General features: G+C 39.7%; 1 protein-coding gene across 1 annotated transcript in view; it reads right to left on the reverse strand.

The window, feature by feature from the left end:
• Positions 1 to 5245: 5245 nt before the first annotated feature.
• The window catches only part of dnaaf9.L (dynein axonemal assembly factor 9 L homeolog), a 98672-nt gene continuing 84174 nt past the window's right edge, over positions 5246 to 19743 (reverse strand). Inside the window, exons 26-37 of the mRNA XM_018227100.2 lie at positions 19523 to 19611; positions 17080 to 17238; positions 15360 to 15485; positions 12063 to 12100; positions 11540 to 11675; positions 10891 to 10977; positions 10537 to 10643; positions 9983 to 10057; positions 9192 to 9391; positions 8169 to 8234; positions 7599 to 7692; positions 5246 to 6016 (exon numbers count right to left, since the gene is read on the reverse strand). Of these exons, the coding sequence (XP_018082589.1) occupies positions 5904 to 6016; positions 7599 to 7692; positions 8169 to 8234; positions 9192 to 9391; positions 9983 to 10057; positions 10537 to 10643; positions 10891 to 10977; positions 11540 to 11675; positions 12063 to 12100; positions 15360 to 15485; positions 17080 to 17238; positions 19523 to 19611 (1290 nt within the window). The 3' untranslated portion in view covers positions 5246 to 5903. The remainder of the gene's footprint in view (positions 6017 to 7598; positions 7693 to 8168; positions 8235 to 9191; positions 9392 to 9982; positions 10058 to 10536; positions 10644 to 10890; positions 10978 to 11539; positions 11676 to 12062; positions 12101 to 15359; positions 15486 to 17079; positions 17239 to 19522; positions 19612 to 19743) is intronic.

Raw genomic sequence — 19743 nt, forward strand, 5'->3', positions numbered from 1 at the left:
AAGCTGCCAATGAGAAGGTCAGCAAAGCCTATAAACTCCTGGAGGACTCTGTTAGTATTTGACTGTGCTCTCATCACTCCCTGTCACTCCTCCCGGAAAGGGAGGAGGTAAAGGGGAACTTTAAAAAAATGATGTGGTTTCGTAATTGCTTGACTTATCCTCAAATCATCTCCTGTGCGACGATCGATAAAGTAATTCCGAATGTGCTCAAATCTGACCACATTTAAGATTGAGTTAAAATCTTGCTGGAGATGGACTGCACCTGATTATCTCGAACCCCCACATTAAGTATTTTTTTAAAAAAATGGATTTCAGTGGTATATCGCTAGATCTGAGGTGGAAAGATGAAACTATTGGTCGATTAGACTCATGATGAATCAAAAATTGTGAAATTACCTTGCATAACCTCAATTGATCTCTCCGATGATCAATGTACTAACCCTAAATTTACTCAAATCTGACCACATTTATGAAAAATCGGTCATGTTCCATGCCATCTTCATCCATTTTAGGCGTCGGATGGCATCTTGAAGAAAACCCTCATATTACACAATTCCTGCTGATTTCAGTGGTACATCATTGGATCTGATGTGTAGAGATGAAACTATTGGTTGATTAGACTTCAATATATCATGACAAATCAAGTGTGTAATTGTGAAATGACATTGCATAATCTCAAATCATCTCCCTTGAAATCCTTGATTTCCTCAAATCTGACCACATTTAAGAAAAATCAGTCATGTTCCATGTCATCTTCACCCATTGGACGCATCAGATGGCATCTTGTAGAAAACCCTCATATTACACAATTCCTGCTGATTTTAGTGGTATATCACAAAAATCTGAGGTGAAGACATGAAACTACTGTTCCATCAGCTCATATCATATAATAATTATCCTGCATCATCTGACGATTGATACACTAATCCGAAATCTCCTCAAATCTGGCCGCATATAAGAAAGATTGCAAATGGGTTGAGTTCGATCATAGAAATTATACTTGAACATGAGTTAATTTTCACGAATCCAAGAATTTTGAGATCTCAAATCATGTCCCTTGTGATATTAATCACAAATGTCCTCAAATCTGACCGTATTTAAGGAAGACTGAATGGGTTCATCTCTGTCGAGTTTGGAGGATAAATTTTCTTAAATCTCAGCACTCCATGAATCCATTGGAGGAGTTCAGTGACTTGAATATTCAAGAGTAAAAACCTTAATGATCCCATTTCAGATGGATTTCAGTGGTATCTCGGTAGATCTGAGCTGGAGATTGCCGATTGATTAGAGTTTGATCTCGAATGTCAGGAAGGTGAAATTCCTTGGTTAACGATTCTTTCTTAAATTACGGAAACACTGAGAACCCTCGACCACGACCCTTAATTGTGCCCCAAAGACTCCGTCTAATGGAACTTTTTCGATTCACGTTTACAGAAATTAATTTCAACAATCAAAATGATAAAATTCAGTTATGTCTACAGGGGTTACATAGCTACCCAGATGTGTGCTCCCTACAACAATCTGAATTTCAGTCCCCAAAGAGTTTTCCCCTATAGATATATAATGTGCTCAAATCCTTATCCAATACAACTTGTGTAAACTTGGAATCCTTTCACCAGCACCAAATCTCCCTGCCAAATCAGGGAACAAGCCGTTACAATCAATGGTCGCCAGTTCTGGGCCCTACTGCACCCGCGAATGGCACCATCGGCAAAGGCACTGCTAACAAAAATAGCAACGTCACAGTTTCTATAAATTTCTGTCTTTAAATCACAGCTATAAAATGAGGTAAAGTTTATTTTTTTCTCGATACAAATTTTTTTAGAAATAGTACCAGTCTGGTGAAAGGTTTTCTGATTACAGTACGATTCAAGGTGCGCTGGATATCCCCTAATTCTGCTCATTCTAGAACGTGCCACCATTTGCCAATTTCCTCGATCTGTTCAGTTTTAAACACTGAAGCGTACAGACTGGGAAATGGTGCTTTTTAGATAAAAACACATTGGAAAGAGCACGTTCGTGAATTTTACAGATTTAAATACTGCGCATAATCAGAAAAAAGGCAACTTCCTCAGAAATCTGCATGGCTGTATTCCATGAATACGTTGTGCAGACTAAAATACTCCAAATGTGGTGTTGCCGGCCAAAGTTAAATATCGGCCATGCTGGTTACACTCTATTCTATTATCCTACGTAAAATCACCGGACTAAAATATGGCTTATTCATTAACACTCCATAACTTAGAGACCAGCAGTGCCAACACACGGACCTGTTTCACTCTACAGTAGAGGGTCCACAGGAACGTGTTGCAAAAAATGTTTGGATCAATTATATTCCTCTGCACTAATATTAAACCCTAGCATTTTAGAATATTTGAACTAAATAGGAATCAATTAGGCCAAAACCATAGGAAATTGCTTAGTAATTTCCCAATCCATTTTTCAATTTGAAAATTTGATTTTCAAATCAAACAAAAATCCCGACGGCCGTTTGAAAAGCCCTAGGAAGATTGATAGATCAACTTTAAGGAGGTTATTTATTAAAGTCCGAATGCCAAAAACTCTAAAAATTCAAGGTTGGAATTTTTTGGGATTTATTATACCCCGAGGATGGAAAAAGTCTGAATCTGAAAATCCGCATCTCAGACCTGCCGAGGTTGCATACAAGTCAATAGGAGACGTCCTGAAGATATCCTGATCTGCACTGGGTTTTATGCAATAATCCGAAGATTTTGTGGGTTTTGGGCAAAAAAAACAACTGTTTTTGGGCTGAAAATCCAAAAAATTCTGAATTTACGTAAGATTATTTTCAACTTTTTTCCCGAACTGGAATTTTTCAGGAAAATGTATGTATTGATAAGGGGAAATAACCTGTGCGGAGAATATTTCAATTAGATAGATTCTGATTTTGATGCACCGAATCCACTATTTTGGATTCAGCCGAATCCCCAAATCCTTTGTGAAAGATTCGGCTGAATACCGAACCGAATCCTAATTTGCATATTTAAAAAAAAATTTCCCCTTCCCATCCTAATTTTCATTTGCATATGCAAATTAGGGTGGGAAGGGGAGATTTTTTTTACTTTCTTGTTTAGTGACGCTAATTTGAATATAACAAATTAGGATTCAGATTCAGTTCAACTGGGCAGAAGGATTTGGCTGAATCCTGCTGAATAAGGCCGAATCCCGAAAGAAATCTTGGATTCTGTGCATCCCTATAAATAACACCCTAAGAATTTTGAATTCATGTGAATTTTTTAAAATTCAAATATACTCACAATTCGACTCGGAGGTTATTTAAGAAAAAATGGCTAATATTCGATCAACCTGAAAATTTGAATCGTATTCGATTTGTATTTGATTCGTACGAATCTAATTTTTCTCCCCAAAAAAAACCCTCTGTGACTATTAACATCTCTAAATGGCTCAGCAGACCACTGCCGTTGACTTGTACATGAACTAGGCAGGTTTTAGGTGGCGAATATTCGAATTAGGACTGTTTCCATGGTTGAGGTGTGATAAATCTCACATTCAAATAGGGGGATTAAATTCGAATGTGTGAATTTTTAAACTCGAAAATTCTCATTGACTATCCAACCCTTGATAAATCTGCCCCTTAGTGTTCCCACATTTTGTGCAACCCCTGCTTATCCCTAATTATATTGAGAGGCACTATATATGTATATATATTTATAAACTGCTTTCATGCATAGACAGACTGCTAGAAAATACACTATCATGGGATCCTTGTGGAGCACATGCTAGACTGCACTCGAATGATGCCCTTAGCACTAGCTCACGTGGACTGATCTGGAACAATCGAGAGTAGATTGCCCTACACAAACCACTGCCTTCATGGAAGGGATGCACTGTATGCAAGTTTCATTCTGGAATTTGGGAATCCTAGCATTTTCTGTAGGATTTTTTTGGATTCTGCATCCCTAACAGGCAATGGACTAAAGAATTCCAAACAAAAATGAACATGACAAAATCTCTGGTGTTGCATTAATATTGCCCCCTTTATGTCTTTGCTTAAAAAGCTGAAAAATTATTATTTGGCTAAAAAAACACACATACGGCATTTTGTATCAAGCTGTGAATGGTTTCTGTTTTCACAAATAATTTTTTTCCCCTCAGACCTTGGTTTTTTCAGCAAAATTCCTGTGCCGCCAGAGAACTGGCTTTAAAAAAAAAAAAAAGTAAAAAATGTGGGGGAAAATGAATTTCACAGCTTGATAAATATGCCCTTTGGTCCCTTTAATTCACCATGGGTTCTAGAGCGGACCTCTGCTACTGATGCTAATCTGCTCCAATTTCTCTCTATTAGGAAAAGCAGTAGCCTTAGACTGAGGGCCAATGAGAATTTCTTATTGGTCCACGTGTTTCTTGTATATGACACTTCAAGTTTGTGCTCCGAGAACCATTCAGAATAATTCTTGTGCCACAATCCCAAACGCTACGTTAAATGTTACCCGTTTCCATGTTATTGCTGCCCATTTAGAGCTATAAGATGATGAAATGATTAGAATATTGGGATGTGGTCTCATTGTGTATCACACAACTAATATTGTGACCATTGTGTTCTTTTTTATCATTTTGCTAAACTGCCGCTAAAACTTCACAGGCCTGGCTACAGCAAAAACAACTACTGTACAGTGAGATGCCATAAACCTGTGCCAATATACTGTGCTAAGCACAATTCTGCAACAAAAGCACCTTAAAGGGATACTGTCATGGGAAAACATGTTTTTTTTCCAAAACACATCAGTTAATAGTGCTGCTCCAGCAGAAGTCTGCACTGAAATCTGTTTTTTAAAAGAGCAAACAGTTTTTTTCATATTTAATTTTGAAATCTGACATGAGGCTAGACATATTGTCAGTTTCCCAGCTGCCCCCAGTCATGTTACTTGTGCTCTGATAAACTTCAGTCACTCTTTATGGAGTTGGAGTGATATCAGCCCCCTCCCTTTCCCCCCCAGCAACCGAACAACAGAACAATAGGAAGGTAACCAGATAACAGCTCCCTAACACAAGATAACAGCTGCCTGGTAGATCTGAGAACAACACTCAATAGTAAAATCCAGGTCCCACTGAGACACATTCAGTTACATTGAGTAGGAGAAACAACAGCCTGCCAGAAAGCAGTTCCATCCTAAAGTGCTGGCTCTTTCTGAAATCACATGACCAGGCAAAATGACCTGAGATGCACCTACACACCAATACTATAACTAAATACACTTGTTGGTTCAGGAATGAAATTTTATATTGTAGAGTGAATTATCTGCAGTGTAATTTAAAAATAAAAACTACACCATAAAAACCATGACAGTATCCTTTTAAATGTGCCCATAGTCTGTACAGAGAGATAACACAATTCTATGGCACCAATGGTATTTACCTGAACTAAGCGCAGGTGTACATGACGAATGTTAAGTGTACAGTTGCCCATAAATTCACATTGGTCTTATTACACCGAATTAACAGCGTCATTAAGAGGATCCGACTCAAAAAGCGGTTGAGCTACAAATACTTGAAGTTCAACAACCCTTCAACTCAGAATGTCTCAAGTGAATGAAAGAAATGGTTTGAATACGATTTCAAAATCACCACCTTTTACGGGGGGTTCCCGAAAATGCGACTTGTACAAACCAGACGAATACAAACCTGTTGCTAAGTTAGGGGTCGATAGCAACACTGCGGCTAATAGTAATCACTGGAGTGTACTAGGGCTCTTCTGAGTTAATGATGCCTACGGCAAGTAAAGTAAATGTGGACAGTAGAAGAAAGGCCAACTGCAGGGCGGGTGCCTGTAACAAACAGAAGTAGGACGATACGTTGGTGATTTTGCTCAGAAGTCGTCGTGGAAATGGAGTGAAGGAGGATGGACGAGGCAGCGGCTCATCTCACAACTTCTGACCAAAAATGTCAAAGTGATCCTGTGCTTCCAACTCTTTGTTGTACTTTTCTATCTCTCGGTTTGCCTCGTTTATATAGTCGTATATGAACTGATCCATTACTGATCAGCACTGGTTAAGGAGACTAGTATCTAGTAATGTATTACAGGTATGGGACCGGTTATCCAGAATGCTTGGGACCTGGGATTTTCCATATAATGGATCTTTCATACCTTAAAGGAATTGTTCAGTGTAAAAATAAAAACTGGGTAAATAAATAGGCTATGCAAAATAAAAAATGTTTCTAATATAGTTAGTTAGCCAAAAATGTAATGTATAAAGGCTGGAGTGATTTTATGTATAACAAGTCAGTCAGACACTACTTCCTGCTTTTCAGCTCTCTTGGTTTACACTGACTGGTTACCCTGGTTACCAGGCAGTGACCAATCAGAGACTTGAAGGGGGGCCACATGGGTCATATCTGTTGCTTTTGAATCTGAGCTGAATGCTGAATATCAATTACAAACTCACTGAACAGAAATGTACCATGTGGCCCCCCTTCAAGTCACTGACTAACTCAGAGTTATAGAGCTGAAAAGCAGGAAGTTGGATTCTGGCTGTTTTATTAGACATCTGTTCACTCCAGCCTTTATACATTACATTTTTGGCTAACTAACTATATTAGATACATTTTTTATTTTGCACAGCCTATCTATTTACACGGTTTTTATTTTCACACTGAACTGTTCCTTTAAGTCTACTAGAAAATCACATAAACATTAAATAAACCCAATAGGCTGGTTTTGCTTCCAATAAGGATTAATTATATCTTAGTTGGGATCAAGTACAAGCGACTGTTTTATTATTACACAGAAAAAGGAAATCATTTTTAAATATTTGGATTATTTATGGGAGATGGTAATTCAGGGCTTTCTGGATAATGGGTTTCCAGATAACAGATCCCATACCATTTTGTGTTTTGCAAAGTAAAGGAAACCATACTGTTTATAAGATTTGTGGTATTTTTCTATTAAATAGTAGCACACAGACCCCCTCCTCATTTTTTTTTATAATATTTAAAAGCAGTTGAGGCACAAAAAGGTATTAAAAGGAGCAGTAACACCAAAAAAATTAAAGTGTTTTAAAGTAATGAAAATATCATGTAGTGGTAAAACTGCTGTGTTTGCTTCAGAAAAACTACTATAGTTTATATAAACAAGCTGCTGTGTAGCCATGGGGGCAGCCATTCAAGCACAGGATACACAGTAGATAACAGATAAGTACTACTATAGTTTATATAAACAAGCTGCTGTGTAGCCATGGGGGCAGCCATTCAAGCACAGGATACACAGTAGATAACAGATAAGTACTACTATAGTTTATATAAACAAGCTGCTGTGTAGCCATGGGGGCAGCCATTCAAGCACAGGATACACAGTAGATAACAGATAAGTACTACTATAGTTTATATAAACAAGCTGCTGTGTAGCCAAGGGGGCAGTTTCACCAGTGCAGGATAACACTGCATTGTAGTTTTATTACTTTAAAACACTTTCATTTTTTGTTGTTACTGTTCCTTTAATCAGATTAACTCGAATGTATGGGTTAATGCAAATGCAGCTCACAGCAGTGATCCACAGCACCCTCACTCATCATTGTAACGTCACTAGGCTGACCCTGATATTTGTATATCACAAAGGATACGTGGATGACGGTCCATTTTCTCTCCAAGGAAGTTTACAAACTGAGTCCCGTTGTAGAAGTAGCCTTCAGGGAGGGGATCCAGGTGACGCTTTGCCTAGGGTTACAATATATTGTAATAGTTACTACCTCTTGAAGAAGACTGCTGACAGCTATAAGGAATATATATAGTGAATAAAGTAGCCCCTATTGTAAATTATAAGGATATTATAAGTCACCGAGGAGTTTCATGACCATATACTGTAAAAATATAAGGCCGAAGGCTGAGTGCTTTTATACAGGTCATGGAACTCCGAGGTAACTTCTAATATCCTCATATTTTCCAACAGGGGGTACTTTATTTATTATAAAACACAAGTTTCAGTGAGTCATGTGACAGAAACCACTACTCACTGTTTTTAACTTATGACATCACTAGTCACCGTTTATAACTGTTGACATCACTACTCACCGTTTATAACTGATGACATCAGAACTCACCGTTTATAACTGATGACATCACTACTCACCGTTTATAAGGATATCATTTGCAAGATATTCATGGCTTTTGTGTATTATAAAAAGGTCACTTACATGGATACTGCGCATTTCCTGAAGAGTCAACGTTCCTCTTGTTCTCAAAAGCTTCTTCTGCGGTTTCTGAAAAAAAAGGTATTAATAGGGGGGTGATACGAGTACGCAACTTATTGGTCACCTCCAAAGCTCCCACTGCCTCCCCATTATGGCTCATGGCATGGGTAATATACCCAGGAAATCATTCTTGAAAACTTTTGAAATTCAACTTTTGTACCAATTTAATTATTTTTTAGATTACTCTGTCCACTTTTACCAGTAATTTCAGGGAAACTAATTAAAGGGAAATGCAAAAAGGAAAATTTAATATAAGCTTCATCATACTGAAATACGTTTTTATATACATTTAATTAAATATTCTGTACCATTTCTGAAATAATCAAGTTTATCTTCACTATCCCTCTCTCAGCATCTGTTTCTCTTCATTCTCTCTTCATGCGGCAGTCGGGTGTCAGATATTCATTGACAGTTAGATCCAATATATCTTATAGGGGGGCTTCCTTTCCTAGCAGATGTATTAGAGCTCACTCAAATAACTGATTCCAGTACAAACAAAATGTAACAAAATAACTGCCTTTTGCACAAATTCTGCATGTAGAGAGACATGATGTCTGGTGATTTTAATAGAGTGAGCTCTAATACATCTTCTAGGCAAAAGGAGCCCCCCTATAAGATATATTGGATCTAACTGTCAATGAATATCTGACACCCAACTGCTGCATGAAGACAGAATGGAGAGAATCAGATGCTGAGAGAGGAATAGTGAAGGTAAACTTGATTTTTTCAGAAACAGTACAGAATTTTTAATTGATTATATTTAGAAAACTTCTTATTTCTGTATGCTGTAGCTTAAATTACATTTTTATTTTCGTGACAGTTCCCTTTTTATTACTGTGAGTGATGTTACCATTCTATTACCCCCTCCCCACACACACTCTGGTACAAGAGCAGCTGATGCCTAGAGTGATGAAATGCCCATTTTGACTAAGAAACAAGACAACATTTTAATAGTACACAGGTCACCTGCTTAGCACATTGTCTCAGCCAGTCCTTCACGTCGTCCTCTTTGAGGGAGCAGCCAGTAAAAACCAGCATACACGGCTGAGTGGTCTCTCGCTGATCACGTTTTGGATCAGGAGGTGGGCTGGGACCATCCTCCACTGGGGCGAGACGCAGTGAGTTGACTAACGTGTCATGGCACACTTCTACCCTCTGCTCAGAATCTACAACAGAATATTAGCAACATTAAAGGAGAAGGAAAGGCTAAAATTAGGTAAATTTTATCAGAATGGTCTATATAAATACACCAGTAATCCCTCAAAGTAATGCTGCTCTGAGTCCTCTGTCAAAAGAAACACAGCATTTCTTTCCTTCTATTGTGTACTCATGGGCTTCTGTATCAGACTTCCTGTTTTCAGCTTAAACCTCCTTGCCCCGGCGTGAGCATGCTCAGTTTGTTCCTCTTCCCCCACCCTTCTCTGCTGTAATCTGAGCCCAGAGCTATGAGTGAGCAGGGAGAGACTCAGGAAGTGATGTCACACCAAGCTAATATGGCAGCTGTTATCATAAACAAACAGAGAGCTTCTAGAGCTGTTTACTTAGGCATGGAAAACATTCTAAAGAATAAAAATAGTGTTATAGCTTGTACTATTGTGGCTAATCTATTGGCAATAAACTGCTTCGATAACTTTCCTTCTCCTTTAACTGTACAGAGCCTGTTCCTTGATGCGCTTACCAAACACAAATCAAAACAGGCGACGTGTAAGTGTTCATAGGGAAACTCTTTATTTTGGAAGATTTCTCATTGTATTTACCTGAAAATAACACTCTCCCCGCAATATGGTATAGGTTTCCAAAAAATGGGTAGGTCTTTATAGAGCTCTTGATTGCTATTAAACAGAAAGAAACACAAGTACAGATTTTAGTTTAGTAGCTAGCAGTTTTCACATAACTCTGGCAGTCTATACAATATATTACCTTCTATTTAAAGGATAAGTAAACCTTAAACATAAGTGAATGTAAAAGTGATGAGGGGGCTATTCTAAGCACGTTTGCAATGTACATTCATTATTTATTATTTTTAAATTCCAAGATATTAAGGGATACATGTACTGTTAATATGAATGAATTTTGTTACAACAGCTCCACCTGCTGGTCAGTTTCCCACCAGTCTGACCAGCAAGTAGTCAAGGAAGTTGTCAGGAGAAAGAAAGAGGCTGCTCTGATGTTCTTCTACTTAGATAAAATAGAAACCTTTCTGAAACCTTTCCTAAGCAGAAGAACACCAGAGCAGGGACTTTCTTTCTCCTGACAACTTCCTTGACTTCCGATTAGTATTGGAAACGAGCAACATCACTAGACCACTTACCTTTGCATCGTGTCATAAAGCGTGCTTTTTCTAAGGGACGGCTGAACCTCACACAGATCTGATCAATCTTCGGGAAAGCAGGTCCAGATGAGAATTTTCCTTCAAACCTATAAATAAAAGTAAACTGCTTAGTGCACCTCTGGATAAGTTTTTTAGGTTTTTTATCTGTTTTGCTTTGAGTTAATTAACAATTGTACAAACTTATAGTTTGGAGCACCTTCCATCAAGTAGCAAAACAACAAATGGTGGGCAGGGTCAAGTGAGATATTTGTTGACTATAAACATTAGAAAAAAAAATGAGCCATGAAATTGCACCTCTTTGTTCATTAGTCAGTGACATTATCCATTCCTTACCATCCAGGGTACATCAGGTAGCGAGCTCTCAGCATCTGTGGGTTAGTAAAGCTGCTGTCCGACATAATCAGTTCAATATCCTCATTCCTATGAAAAAACAAAGTATTTGTGTGTACTAAACTCCACAGAGAAGAGAATTGCAGTAAGTGCCAATGAGAATGGTTTGCCCCATGGGATAAAAGGACAGGTACCACATGATAAGAGTCCTGCAGCGGGTCGGGTACCCATGGGTTACCAGCAAAAAAAGTGGGCACCCTGTGGAATGAGGGGAGGATTTTCAGGTGTGGGTATATCCGCGGGTCTGCGTAGTTGCGGTTCTGCAGGTCAGGTTGTGGGTCTCATCTAAATTTTTTATCTTATGTAATATTGTCTATATTTTACTACTTTTAAAGTTTTACAAAACTTGTTCATGATGTCACTTCTGGTTTGCAGCACCATCACTTCCTGTTTGATGGTGGTCGGTGGGTTATGGGTCAGGTTGCGGATAAGAAAGTTGCGGGTTCGGGTCGGATCAAAGTGGGTAAATATGCGGGTTGCGGTTGGGGTCGTGGGCTGCGGGTCGGGTCCGGGTCCTAGAAATTGGTTCCGCACAGGACTCTACCACATGAAAGCTATGCATAGTCTAAATAAAGCTATGGCGTATTCTTACCTGGTAACTATTCCCTTTTCTGCTAGAATAAATGCAGCCCCAGGGTTGGCTGCTCTGATCAGTTTCTGGACCAGCACAAAGCTAGGATGCCTCTGCTCTGTAGTAAGACTGGTCATAGCCACGCTGCTCACAATACCTACAGGACACAACAAATGATAAGCCTTATTGTAGAGCTTCCCCCCTTACCTAGGAAGCAAGCCTGTTGGTCATATAGGGTTTAGGATTTGGAGAGATTCCTTATTAGCTTTCCTAGATGGACTTGGAAGCCCAGATGAGATTTAGGGATGAAGACTGGTTTACGGTTACCTTGTTATATAAGGCAAGGGTTCCCTGAACAAACAGATTACCCAGGCATTCAGCAAACATTAGTGATTAATTAGTGTCCCTATACATTTACTTTTCTTTATAAAGAAAAGAAAGGAAGAGAAAAACTCCCATGTTTAAATAAATAGAACATTGGCCCAAAGACTTCCCCTTAGAACATAGAACATTACACAGAAGTTAAAAAAAAACATATGAATACCTTGTGAGCACTGCTCCAGGAATTTTGGAAATGTAAACCTAGAAAATAGAAAAAAAACCTGTTTAGAATGGTGATGTTTCATTCCCGTGACAATGACATTAAGGGGGAAGTCACAAAAGAACTTTTACATGCCCTTAGCTATAAATGACTGCTCCTTAAATACATTTATATTCTAGGGCAGGTAATATTTTTTTATATTAGTGTGCCCCAGTGTGACAAGGTTGTAGTAAAACAGCAGGTACAAATAAACCTCCTGAACAGAACCACTAAAATACAAGAGGCCTGACTTCAAAGCAGTTAAGATAAGGCCTAGTACTGCAGCGGCATTGTGTTGTGCTCACGAGTGAGGTGTTGCAGTGTCGGTGATAACCGCAGCCTCTCTCACGCAAAAAACTGCTGCTACCCTGGCCCCTTGCCCAGAGGCACTGTGCATCCAAGTTCTTTCCCAAATTACTAAGTCTATCCATTTAAGTGTATTAAGTCTATACCCCCTTGGAGGGGACTGGCAGTTGAGGTGAGCCCTTGTAACACCATTGCTGATTTTGCATGAGGGCCTGTATCGATTGTGTGCAAGTGCCCCAGATAATATGAATAAATATGCTCAGCTCATACATATAAATAGAACGCTGTGATATTTCCCTCCAATGTACTGTGCAGAGCACTACTTTACCCTCAGGGTTTATTGTTAATACTAGTTATAAAAGGCATGGATGAGGCCAGAGCTCCATCTACAGGCCAGCAATTTAATGTGATTGCACTAAAAAATCCAGATTACTCAGACCTGAACAAGCACCAAGGCTGTACGGCAAGGCTGCAAGCCGATTTCTCTTTATAAACAAAGGCCAGCGGATGTTCATCTTCAGATTCATTTATATAGTATGTGGTAATCGTTAGCATTCAACTAAATTGGCAGATGGTCAACATACATCATTGTTTAAAGATTATTACGTTTCTCCTGAGTTCTCATGTTTGGTGTTTAGATTGTTAGCAAACTGCACAACCAAAAAAAAAAAACAGTTGACGATGGGGTTAAGCTCCACCCTCCAGGAGGCAGGACATGTGAATTATAATTAAGGGGCGTGCCATGCTTGGCTTAACCCCACACACTGTGCTCAACATTCAGTAGAACAAGAAGTATAACTAAAATAGGCAGAATGAAAACCAGGGATTATCCAGGACACGACCAACTGGTCACCAACGGTGAGTATCAAAAAATCCTTTTTACACCAGTTGTAGAAGGAGTGCCACACTCTGTGACTTGGAAGACGTGGGTTTATGTGCCTTTAACATCGTTAAAATAACTTCTTCTGCTATTCCCTTTCTTAAAGGAGAAGGAAAGCTCGTCGGCGCTAACCCCCCTCCCCCCTCCCGTGTATTGCCCCCCTCCCTCCTCCCCCCTGGCCTACCCCTCCCGCTGGGCAAATGCCCCTAACTTGTTACTTACCCTTCTGCGCAGGTCCAGTCCAGGGAGTTCACAGGCGACATCTTCTTCCACGCGATCTTCTTCCTCCTTTGACCGGCGTTTTGGCGCATGCGCAGTAGGATCATTTCGTCGGTACGGATCTACTGCGCATGCGCCAAAAGTCACGCACATGCGCAGTAGATCGTACCGGCGAAATGATCCTACTGCGCATGCGCCGGTCAAAGCAGGAAGAAGGGGGGTTAGCGCCGACGAGCTTTCCTTCTCCTTTAACCAGATTGATGCCTCAACAGCCACCCCGTCAAAGCGAATAGGCCGGGATTGGGGTGTGTCACTGGACCTTTACCGAGAAGATCTTATCTGTATTTTAGGTGGATTTTTTTAGGTGGATCTCATGCAGATCCGAGAATCATTGTCCTTCGAGGCCAGTAGGGAGCTACCATGATAACTGTGATGGAAGATCGCCTGATCTTCTTGAGGACTGAGGCAGCATCGGAAGAGTGGGAAGATGTATGCTAGGTCGAATGTCCAAGGCTGCGTCATGTTGTCCACACCTGCTGCTAGTGCGTCTCGGCCGCGAGCAAAGAATCTTTTCCATTGGTTCTGGATGCCATTAGATCTATCTGTGGTTGACCCTAGAGATTTACTAACTCCGAGAAAGCCTCCGGATGAAGCTCCCATTTGCCTGAATGCGCCTGATTCCAGCTGAGAAAATCTGCTTTAATGTTGGACACTCCTGGGATGTGAATGGCTGACAATCTTACTCGGTTGGCTTCCACCCACCCCGATATTAGTCGGGCTTCCTTCAGTGCTGCTCTGCTGCGTGTTCCTCCTTGACAATTTACGTATGCCACTGTAGTGATGTTGTCAACTGGCTTTCCCTGCAGACGGTGAGTCCAATGGTTTAGTGACAGTTGTACGGCTCGTAACTCCCGGACTTTGATTGGCTAACTAACTAAATGAGATACATTTTTATTTTGTCTCTCTATTTACCCAGTTTTTATTTTTATACTGAACTGTTCCTTTAAAAGGGTGGCCTCGCACAACTTTCTACACAATTCCAAGCAACTGAAAGTTTCAACATAGTACAGGTACTGTTATTTGTAAATGCGATGGCATTAGAAACCAGTATTTGCCCGTCTCTCTCTTCAGCGCAGTGTAGCTCCAGCCAAGATTTCAGTTCCCACAATGGCTTGCATGCTTCACTGCAACTCTGGTAATCAGATTGCTTCTGTTACAGTGTTTCAAGAGCCAGAACCAGCAGTTCAAAGGAAAGAAAGTGACAGAAAAGTATTGCATATAATTCTCAAACCCCTGAATGTTAAAGGGTGGTTTGCCTTTAAATTAACTTTTAGTATGTTATAGACTGGCCAATTCTAATCAACTTTTCAATCGGTCTTCATTATTTATAGATTATTAATTTTTGCCTTCTTCTGACTTTTTCCAGCTTGCAAATAGGGGTCACTGACCCATTTAAAAACAAATGCTCTGTAAAGCTACAAATATATTGTTATTGCTACTTTTCATTACTCATCTTTCTATTCCTTTCTATTCATATTCCAGTCTCTTATTCAAATCGCAAAATGCATGGTTGCTAGGGTCATTTGAACCCCAGCAACTAGATTGCTGAAATTATAAACCGGAGAGTTGCCGAATAAAGCTAAATAACTCAAAAACAACAGATAATAAAAAATGAAAACCAATTGCAAATGGTCTCAGAATTGCAATATCTGCATCATACTAACAGTTAATTCAAAGGTGAACAACCCTGTTAAGTTAGCATTGCAATGTATGAATAGAGTTACCTAATCAGTCTGTATATCCCATATAGAATACCTTGCTCTGTTAGTATAACTGGGGCTATATCAATACTTTACCTGTGTTCCATGAAGCAGCTCAAGGGATTCACACAGGCGGTGACTGCCCCAATAACAAACGAGGACCTGACTTCGGGGTCATAGTGAGTCTGTAGAGCCTGCACTACATCAAGCACATCTGAGTATCTGTGAGGACAGAACAGGGATGAAATGAAAATCAAACATGTAAGGACGGCTGTCGGCAGATACACAAAGTTCAGCGATTCCAAAAACAGACAGAATTGTTATCTGCTTCCAAGGCAAATATATATGCTACAAGGGAACATAAATAAAGGGTTTTACATAAGAATTTACAGGTGTACATAACATGCAGAAAGAAGCCTCTATCTGGCCAAGTGAGCAGAAAACCAATTACTGCCGCTCCAGCAACGGAGAGTCGTTATCGGGCTAAAGAACATACCATTGGGCAACAGGGAAGTACTTGAATAGGGTTATAGATTGGGATGCATCGAATTCAGGATTCGGTTCGGGATTCGGCCTTTTTCAGCAGGATTCGAATTTTACTGAATCCTTGTGCCTGGCCGAAACAAATCCAAATTTGCATTTGTAAATTAGGGGTGTGAAGGGAAAGTAAATAATTTTTTCCTCACTTTTTCCTTTCCTTTAAGATTCAGATTTGTTATGGTATTCGGCCGAATCCTTTGTGACAGATTCAGCCGAATCCCAAATAGTGGATTTGGTTCATCCCTAGTTATAGAGGTGGTGGGCCTCCCACATGATACAGACTTTGTTGGGTCTGAAGCTAAAAGGATAAGTAAACCTTGAAAATAAGTGAATGTAAAATTGACGAGGGGGCTATTCTAAGCACTTTTGCAATTTACATTCATTTTTTTTTCTTTCAATTCCAAGATATTAAGGCCGGAGTGCCCATACTTTACTTATGCGAGGTCTACTTTTAGTGATACTGTCCCATTATGATCTGCATCCATAAAAGCTGTTCCATGCAAAATATTACTTAAATATACATTCACGAGAAGATGTAAATTCCTTTGTTTAACAAACATCTATTTCTTATGTAACCTTAACATGATAAATATCTGAATGAAAAGCATGAAATATGAGATATATTTTGACAAGATGTTTGTTGACAGTGTCTTGAGATCTACTTATCACCAGCTAAAGGTCTACTGGTAGATCACGATCTACCTTTTGGGTACCCCTGTATTAAAGTATACATGTACTGTTAATATGAATGAATTTTGTTACAACAGTCTGACCACCAAGCAGTCAAGGAAGTTGTCAGGAGAAAGAAAGAGGCTGCTCTGATGTTCTTCTGCTCATGTTTAGATTTAGATTTTTTTTCCTAAGCAGAAGAACATCAGTCTCTTTCTTTCTCCTGACAACATCCTTGACTACTTGCTGGTCAGACTGGTGGGAAACTGACCAGCAGGTGGCGCTGTTGTAACAAAATTCATTCATATTAACAGTACATGTATCCTTTAATATCTTGGAATTAAAAAAAAAATAATGAATGTACATTGCAAAAGTGCTTAGCATAACACCCTCATCAATTTTACATTCCCTTATTTTTAAGGTTTACTTATCCTCCATCCTATTATCTGCCTTTCTGATGTAACACATAACAAAATAAAATGTAGGGAACATTTATTAGTACTGGCCAAATATGCACCTGAACAGTAACTTATAACATTCGGCCGTCTTACAGGCATACTGAATGTTTATGTAGAAAATGGAAATAGAAAGGAAGAATGGCTCTTACCCGTCTAACACGACAAGCATCCGGATTTTCCTGCGGAAGTAAGCAGCCTTATGAACACCGTGCTTCCGTTTTACTTCCAGGACACTGGAGAGGTGCCTCTGAAAGTGCTGAAAATCCTCCGTGCTGTCAGCAGGCTGCCGATAGACGTTCCATCTGAAGCTGGTGAGAATTAACATTTCAGAATTGATAATAAGGATTATACACTGATATAATAATCTGATTAAAATGAGCAATCTGATACAAAGACTAAATAATGGTGACGTAGCAGAACTTGCTACGTTCTAATGATCTTTGTTGCCAACAGGCAGGAACTAGTGTAAAGAACAAATGTATCATAATAGGAGGTCACTAAATGCTCATGGTTCTTAGGAATACCCAGGGCCACCATCAGGGGAGCACAGGGGATCCTTTTGTACCAGGCCTAAAGGGGGGCCCGGCTGTGATGCACTTTTCACTTTTAGCCTCCCTTGATGGCGACAAACCACTGAAGTCCCGAAGCCGTGAACAGAGCCACGAATAGACCCGAAGTGCCGACGACCCGAATGGAGCCAATGCTATGAAAAGACCCAAAGCCACAAAAATACCCAAAGTTGAAGTCCTGAAACCATGAAAAGACTCGAAGATGAACTCCTGAAGCAATGAAAATACCCAAAGTTGAAGTCCTGAAGCCATGAAAAGACCCGAAGTGCCGACGACCCGAATGGAGCCAATGCTATGAAAAGACCCAAAGCCACAAAAATACCCAAAGTTGAAGTCCTGAAACCATGAAAAGACTCGAAGATGAAGTCCTGACGCAATGAAAATACCCAAAGTTGAAGTCCTGAAGCCATGAAAAGACCTGAAGTGGTGACGACCCGAATGGAGCTGATGCTATGAAAAGACCCAAAGCCACAAAAAGACCCAAAGTTGAATTCTTGAAGCCATGAAAAGACCCGAAGTTGAAGTCCTGAAGCCATGAAAAGAACTGAAGTTGAAGTCCTGAAACGACCCAAAGTTGAAGTCCTGAAACCATGAAAAGACCCGAAGTTGAAGTCCTGAAGCCATGAAAAGACCTGAAGTGGTGACGACCCGAATGGAGCTGATGCTATGAAAAGACCCAAAGCCACAAAAAGACCCAAAGTTGAAGTCCTGAAGCCATGAAAAGACTCGAAGTTGAAGTCCTGAAGCCATGAAAAGACCCGAAGTTGAAGTCCTGAAGCCATGAAAAGAACTGAAGTTGAAGTCCTGAAACACGAAAAGACCTGAAGTTGAAGTCCTGAAGCCATGAAAAGAACTGAAGTTGAAGTCCGGAAACGACCCAAAGTTGAAGTCCTGAAGCCTTGAAAAGACCCGAAGTTGAAGTCCTGAAGCCATAAAAAACCCGAAGTTGAAGTCCTGAAGCCATAAAAAACCCGAAGTTGAAGTCCTGAAGCCATAAAAAACCCGAAATTGAAGTCCTGAAGCCATAAAAAACTCGAAGTTGAAGTCCTGAAGCCTTGAAAAGACCCGAAGCCATGAAAGAAGCGGAAGCTGAATCCCCAAAAAGACCCATAGCCATGAAAGGAGTCTAAGGTAAGTTCCACTGAACACCAGTGTTTTTTTTAAACCCACCATTGTAATATTGTAATACTTTATACGCACTTGGCAACCATTGTTATTTTTTTTTTTTTTGTTTTTTGTTTTAATTTATGGGGGGGGGCCTGAACACCAATACATTTTTTTAAACTTGTATGGGGGCTCTGACTACCAATATTTTCAAAAAAAAACTTTTATGTGGGACCCTGGCAACCAATGTTTTATGTGGGATCCTGAACAACAATGGCTTTTTATAACTTGAGTGTGAGGGGGTTTACTGATTTTAGCGCTGTCTTAGTGGCCTTTTTACTGTGGTGTGGGGTAGGCGGTATCTGGGGTGGGGCTTGGTGGGGTCCAGAAAATTTTTTGTATGGGGCCCTGTGATTTCTGATGGTGGCCCTGGGAATACCAACATACTAACATTCATGTGACCTGAGGTCCATATTTTATTTTGCTTACAGGACCAGTAAAAAAAAAAAAAATTTGTTTGTACATAACGAAAAAAAAAACACCAATACACATTTAACTTTAAATTCGCAAAGTCTTTATTAAGAAATAACTTACCGATACTCCATTGTGCGGCGCTCCTGGCTATCTCCTATACAAGGCAGGGAGGAGAAATGGAGCGACGCACAATGGATCGTCGACCAGTCACCTTTTTTGAAGAGGAGCGCAAGCGGAGTATCAGTAAGTTATTTTTTACTAAAGACTTTGAGAATTTAAAGTTAAATATGTGTGGTGTTTTTTGTTCGTTATGTACAAACAAATTTTTTTTAATGTTACTGGTCCTTTAATATTTTTTAAATAAAAACCTTTTCACTAAAAATTTTCTCATCTAAGGCTCTAAAGTAAAAAAAAAAAAAAAAGAAAGAAAAAGAAATTAACAAACCTTCCATATTCCGTTTGTAAAGAAACCAGTGAAATACAGAGTTCGTTGCAGTAACTCCCCGGCAGTCCACTCACAATTGTTATTGTCATCTGAAACAGTAAATATTGCCCTTTTACATCTCTTGCCTCAGAGATCACCTGACCAGAAATACTGCAGCTCTAACTGTAACAGGAAGAGATCACCTGACCAGAAATACTGCAGCTCTAACTGTAACAGGAAGA

The sequence above is a fragment of the Xenopus laevis genome, chromosome 1L (assembly GCF_017654675.1).
Source record: "Xenopus laevis strain J_2021 chromosome 1L, Xenopus_laevis_v10.1, whole genome shotgun sequence".
In the NCBI taxonomy this organism is placed as follows: domain Eukaryota; kingdom Metazoa; phylum Chordata; class Amphibia; order Anura; family Pipidae; genus Xenopus; species Xenopus laevis.